The sequence below is a fragment of the Aspergillus nomiae genome (assembly GCF_001204775.2).
Source record: "Aspergillus nomiae NRRL 13137 chromosome Unknown contig00224, whole genome shotgun sequence".
Lineage (NCBI taxonomy): Eukaryota > Fungi > Ascomycota > Eurotiomycetes > Eurotiales > Aspergillaceae > Aspergillus > Aspergillus nomiae.
Window position 1 is genome coordinate 44,785 of NW_015378279.1, and position 6,628 is coordinate 51,412.

A 6,628-nucleotide genomic window follows, 5' to 3' on the forward strand; every position below is an offset into this window, starting at 1 on the left:
TCCGTCCATTAGAGGTGACATTTCAACAAAGGCAAATCCTTTAACTTATTCGAACTTAGTATAACCGGCTTTCCACATTGGGAACGCGTGTGTGGTCTGGTTCCTTTATTCGTTTATTTGGGATCACATCGACACGTCGACGCGTTGTCTAGGGAGACCAGAATCATGGCTCACGCAAAGTTTTGACAATTTTTCGCCTTCTCCTGGCCCTGAGGACCTGTCAACGCTTGCATTCCTATACACCATGGAGTCGACAACGCTCACTAGCGACCATCACGCAAAGGAATACCCTAAAGGGTGGAAGCTGATGGTGCTCACCCTGGGAATCTGTTTGACTATCTTTCTGATATCCCTGGAGTATGTCTCGGGCTTCTCTACTTAACCCGCGTAGTGGGCTAACATTGTCCATTCAGTTTCTCTATCATTGCCACAGCCATTCCATCAATCACCTCTGAATTTCACACCCTGGCGGACGTTGGTTGGTATGGAAGCGGTATGTTCGTCGTTCCCTGTTGCTGACTCGAAACATCCGCTAACACCAAGTACAGCCTATCTTCTGACCACGGCGTCCTCGCAACTCCTCATCGGAAAGTTCTACACAATATACAACATCAAATGGGTCTTTCTGACCGCACTGCTCATATTCGAAATTGGGAGCGCCATTTGTGGCGCAGCGCCCAACTCCGTCGCCCTTATCCTAGGGCGCGCCATTGCTGGCTGCGGAAATGCTGGTCTTCTGTCTGGTGCTCTACTCATTTTGACTCACAGTGTACCCCTTCATAGGCGTCCCTTGTTTACGTGAGTTGGCCAATGGTTGGCAAAAAAGAAATCGAATTAACCCTTTTCCAGTGCCATGACCGGTGGTACATATGGCGTCGCTGCCATAGCTGGACCTCCACTGGGCGGAGTTTTCACAGACAAACTTGTATGTCAAGAACCCCCTTTCCCCTACAACAACTTGAACAAGCTCCTGACCTCCTCCAAGTCCTAGCGATGGTGCTTTTATATTAATCTCCCCATTGGTGCTGTGACTTTCTTTGCCGTTGCACTCTTTTTCCGACCAACTAACCTACCAAAAACCGGAGATGCTCAGACCGGCCTTGACCTTGTCATGCGTTTCGACCCTCTCGGAACCTGTTTATTTATGCCGGCTGTGATTTGCGTATTGCTGGCAATACAATGGGGTGGTACCGCGTATGACTGGAACAACGGCCGGATTATCGCCTTGTTTGTCGTGTTCGGCGTGCTGCTTCTCGCATTCCTCTTCGTACAATGGCGGGCACAGGGCAATGCCACTGTCCCGCCTCATATCGTCCGGAAACGCACCGTCTGGTCCTGCGCCATCTATCAGTTTACTCTCGGCGCAGGGTTCTTTGTTTTCGTGTACTACGTTCCTATATGGTTCCAGGCCGTGCAAGGTGTTAGTGCCATTGAATCGGGAAAGCGAGCGCTGCCAATGCTGGTCGGAAACATTGTCGGTACGACGGTATCGGGTGTGGTTGTCGCTGCTATAGGTCAATTTGCACCGTTCATGATTCTAGGTACCATTCTGACTTCCGTGGGCGGCGGCCTGTTGACGCTCTTCAACCCTACCACCACTACCGCTCAGTGGATTGGCTATCAGGTTCTAGTGGGCGTGGGCATTGGGGTAGGATGGCAGCAACCCATCGTGGCAGTGCAAACCGTAGTCAGCATGGAAGACCTCCCCACCGCGACTGCCATCTTGTCGTTTGCGCAAACCATTGGTGGGTCACTCTTCGTCAGCGTGGCACAAACTGTGTTTACCAACAAATTGGTAAGGGAGCTTGCGGCTATAGTTCCTGAGCTAGACAGCTCTGCGGTGTTGCAAGACGGCGCATCTGATCTGGCCCGTCATATCCCCAAGCAATATCTTTTTGCCGTTGTGAAGGCGTATAGTACTGGGTTAACAAACGCGTTTCTGGTTGGCACAGTGTTGGTGGTTTTGTCTGTGGTTGGCAGTGCCTTTGTGGAATGGAAGAGCACCAAGGGCCAGAAAGTTGAAACCAGCATTGTGGCTTAATTGTGGAAGAGTCACATAGTAAGTGTTGACAGGTGCCGTTAGGAATTTATATGGACCATGCTGTGGGTGCGTGGAGCTGGGCAAGTTGATTAAATATTTGGATAGTTGATTTATCTTCAACTGAACTTACCAGAGTCTACCATGGATTTATGCCAGAAAATAAAATGATATCAAACTCGTGTCTTCCCCTCTGCACAATGGTTATTCTCTCATTCAACCAATATATCTACGTCATTTCATAGCCATATACATTTCTACGGAAAATAAGCGGGGAGGCACTGATTTATAGTCCTACTAGAGGTCGTACTCAGGATAATGGTACAACACAGAATCAGCCATAGCTAGATACTTCTCTCTGTAGAAAGGAGGACGAGAGGTACAAGGCGGAGTTGACTAAAAGTTCCTATTCGTAAGAACAGGGGTCAGAATATTCGCCGAATCCTTTCCCTCAAAAGCATCCACAAGTATCTGATCCCTTTCGTGCGCCATGTTGGCAGTACTTAGGTCAATTGGCTCGGCCGGCGACGCAAGGTTCATGTACGGAACAAGGTCGCTCCAGAGGTCTAAAGATAAGACGAGTGCCCTACTGTTGGGTCCGCAAAGAGTGCATCCCCATCGCGTGTATTAGCGTCAGGGCTGGGTGCAAGCATCCATGATCCAAGAAGTATATACCGGATAGGGTATATCAAACTCAAACTCCGCATCATGGTTACTTTACGCTTCATTATGTTCCTCGGTTTTGACGACCTTATCGAGTTCACTTTACCGTGTCTCTGATAATAACGGTGCGTTCTTCCTTTTATTCGTATCCTGTAACAGCCCGCCCAATCCTCATAAACTAAACTACAACTTGATCCACTGCTCTCGTGGCAGTTGGTTGTTGGCCATGTGGTCCCTCTCTGCCTCATTGACCAAGTAGAGGAAACACTCCCTCAATGATACATTATCTTTGTAGTCCCTATCCTCCACCCATTTTCCTTCTGTCACGTTCCCTATAGGCCTACTAAAGGCTATAGTGCATACGTCCCCTATGACCTCTTGCTTCAGGAATATTGTCCGGTCAATGGTGGATATAAATCCATATTTAAGCTTTGCTGCCAGCATGTATCCCACAGGTTGGGCTTGTTACACATGTTAGTGATGGTACCATCTGTGTCTCATGATTCTACATACCAATGATGCGGCGCAGATGGGGCAGCTTTCTGTACCCAGCTGCCAGATCATGCTGGCTGATCCAGGGAGTTTTCAACTCGCCTACAATACGTAGTAGGCCATTGTGATTCATCACAGCGATGTCCGGCACTTGTGCTTTGGTCCGTCTATCTGTAGTAGACTTGTAATCTCCGAAATGTGCCACTGACCCCGTCGCCGCAAGGACGGCTGTCATCACCTAAATCAACTCTGCACAATAGGTCAAAGTCGTCCCAAGGGACTAAAGGCCCGATGAAGCCTTCGTGATGTAATGTGTGATTTGGCTCCGTTGCCCCAAGATATAAGCCGCGAAAGATAGGCTAATTAAGTGAGGGACAGTGGGAACTAATGTAGATTAGAACAAAGTCAGCTTCTGAATCTTGATGTGATCCACGATATTGTATTTCCTCACAGATTGTAGATTCCATAGCAATTACCAGCCCACACAAGCACGTCTGGACCATCTGTTCGGCCTTCTGATTGATTCCACGAGACATGTTGGAGGTTTGGTTCCGGAGCCGCTACCGACACACCAGCTAGGCTACTAATATACCTTTTCCTGCAACTGCCTGCCTAAGGTGAGTGTAGTGACTATTAGATCCTGGGAATGTGAAGCAAATAAGCCGGCACATGACCTAGTATACTATCTACCAGTAGTGATATTGGGAACCGACCTACACCAGTTACCGGGTCCTGTGATTCGCTGGTCTAAAAGCATAATTAACTAGCAAAGTGACTGTAATGACGAATGCGGACTCAAAAATGCAATATGCAAGGAAAGAACGGATACGGTGATTTTCGAAATCCGAATTGGCTAGTGAATGATAGACTACATCTGATGGACGGGGTCTCCGTGCAGTAAGTGTAGTACAACCACCTATCATATGGAAGCAATTGACAACTCATAGGACTTCCAGCGAGCATAATGGACAAATCCCTGACTACCCCGCCCTCCTGAATCCCCCTTATCTGGAATGCACTGTGACTGGAGGGATTAAATTGGCAATGTGTGCTTCTTCCATACTTGTGTCCCGCCTCCCATGTTTCCGCCAGAAGTTGAACTTTCCCTATTCCAGTTGATTAATCTTGAGCTGTTTGGTGACCTGGGCAGTTGCTTTACCGGAAGACTACAGTCAAATGAAGATGTGAATCAATATATGTACTGAATAAAAGGGATCCGGAGGTCTTAACATAGACCCAGCAAATAGAATGATACCTAGCATTGTAACGTCATCGGACACCGAGTCAGCAGTCCGATTATTAACACGACAACTCCTTGCTTCACTTGCTTCGAGTGAACATTGGAGTTGCAGTTCTGGGACTTCAAGGCTCCATACCGGCAAAGGTTCAACATTAAAGTATCGCCCACGAGACCGCATTTCCAGGGTTGGTCCCACACCCAATGGCCTAGGCCTTACTACCAGTAAGGAAACAACTCTTCTAAAGTGGATATTATCATTAGGTGTATATTGCCTACTAGAATGAATTCTTCTCATGCGAGGTATAATGCCGGAGCGAGTGTGTATATAGCTGCACGCAGTCAAAGGAAAGCGGAGCCTGTGACTTGACTTCAAGGCACAAAAAGCACGAAGGAAAAAAAACCCACAGTCAGCCTAGCAAACGGCTTTTAGAAGCCTTTGTTGTGACAATGATGCTGGTGTTGCTGATAGACTCCGCACCAACATAAATAGCAAGGCCTCGAGCCGTACTTTGGTACCAAGTGTGTTACGCCCTACCTCCTTACCCAGCTGCTGCCACCTCTTCTTATCACGACAGCCGAGAAATCGCTAACGCCCCTGGACAGTGTTGGTGTTATTTTGTATTCTAGTTCTATGGTGGGAGAGAAATTTCCAAGGCCTTTGAAGAATGATGTGAGGAGAAGATCTGAGATTCCCGCTAAAGCAGTGCGTGTTTCCAACATCCTTTCTTTGCACAATAAGACCCACCACCTTGAACTATGCTACAGCAAACCACTGCTGTTGTGGCAGCTGGTTAGTCGTGGTATGATTATTTTCTGCCAATTGTACAAGATACAAGAAGCACTCTCTCAGGGACACCATATCCTCGTAGCTTCCATCGTCGACCCTTTTCGCCTCGGTGCAGCTCATTATAGGCCTACTAAAGGCTATTGTCCAGTTTCCCCCTATTATCTCTTGCTTGAGAAAGATTGTCATATTGTACGTAGATATGAAGCCACATTTCAGCTTCGCGGTAAATGTACACCTCACCGGCTGAGCTTATTGCATATATTAGTAATAGTACCATCTGTGTCTCATCCACATTTGTGCATACCTAGGACCTGTCGCAGATGACGGTCGTTTCTGCATGCAGTTTCGAGATTGTGTCGTTCAATCCAGGGAGTTTTCAACTCGCCAACAACACGCAATAGGCCATGCTCATTCTGTATCGCTACATCTGGTACCTTCCTTTGATACGTCGGTCCCCGGTAGACTTATAGTCTCCAAAGCATGAATTCGAAACCAATCGCCTCCAGTGCAGCCGTCATGACGTGGGAGAGTCTTTCAGTAAATCGGCTTTGTAAACCCATCTCGTCCCCAACAACGACTCGCTCTGTGGATAGCAATGCCGGTCATGTGATCGATTTATAGCCCAATACCTGACCACCGATACTCAGGTTCAACGCCACGACATTCAAGCCTGGCTTCTTCCTCAAACTCGTCCCAAGGGACCAGAGGGCCAAAGAAGGTCCCATAATGGAGAGCATGAGACTTTGTTCTGTTTATGCCGATATTTAAATCTGGCAAAGGGCGCTTTGATAACTTGCGTAGCCTTCTGTGCAATTCCGTTCGGCATTTTGAAGGATGCTTTGGACTTGTGTTTTTATACTTACTTTGGTATCTCCACATACTATACTACGTACTACAGGGGAATTCAATTCACGGTCAGGACTCTGCATTGCATTCATGATACAATGTGACATTCACACGTGTATTCTTAATTGCATACTTGCGTGAAAATATCATTAACTCGCTCGACTTCACCGCAGCCTGACGTCGTGATGATAAGCTTTGGACTCCCCGCTCTGGCCAATATTCGCGCAATACACGCAGACAACAGCACCAGCTATGGAGGGGCGATCGGCTTGATTAATGAAAAGTAGTAACGGTGCTACGGTGACCTGAAGCATACGCCCTTTTTATATCTTGTAAGGCTCTAGGTGAAGTGAAAGCAACTATCAAAATCTGGCTCAAACACCAAATTAGCTTGAGAATGAGGTGAGGTGCTAAATACTAGTCGTTAAACAGTGTCTGTTTGGGGTGGAAGAGGGTCTAGTCAACCCTTGCGGACCGACGTAGGGGATGATGATCTTCTAGCAAGGATTGCTAAAATGAAAATTCAGAGGGGGTACATGGCGTCGCTACTATATAAGGGACA

The 6,628-nt window shown here is 47.5% G+C and overlaps 2 protein-coding genes across 2 annotated transcripts; one reads left to right on the forward strand and one right to left on the reverse strand.

Annotated features, from left to right (window-relative positions):
• Positions 1-244: 244 nt before the first annotated feature.
• Positions 245-2,041, forward strand: ANOM_006612 (MDR family MFS transporter; the record flags this gene model as incomplete). The annotated part of the gene is made up of 5 exons (XM_015551868.1): positions 245-357; positions 414-493; positions 549-798; positions 850-925; positions 992-2,041. The coding sequence occupies 5 exons, from the start codon at positions 245-247 to the stop codon at positions 2,039-2,041; spliced, it is 1,569 nt and encodes a 522-aa protein (XP_015405072.1).
• Positions 2,042-2,884: 843 nt separating this feature from the next.
• ANOM_006613 (uncharacterized protein) lies at positions 2,885-3,428 on the reverse strand (the record flags this gene model as incomplete). Its single annotated transcript, XM_015551869.1, has 2 exons — positions 2,885-3,162; positions 3,215-3,428. The coding sequence occupies 2 exons, from the start codon at positions 3,426-3,428 to the stop codon at positions 2,885-2,887; spliced, it is 492 nt and encodes a 163-aa protein (XP_015405073.1).
• Between the last annotated feature and the right edge of the window lie 3,200 nt (positions 3,429-6,628).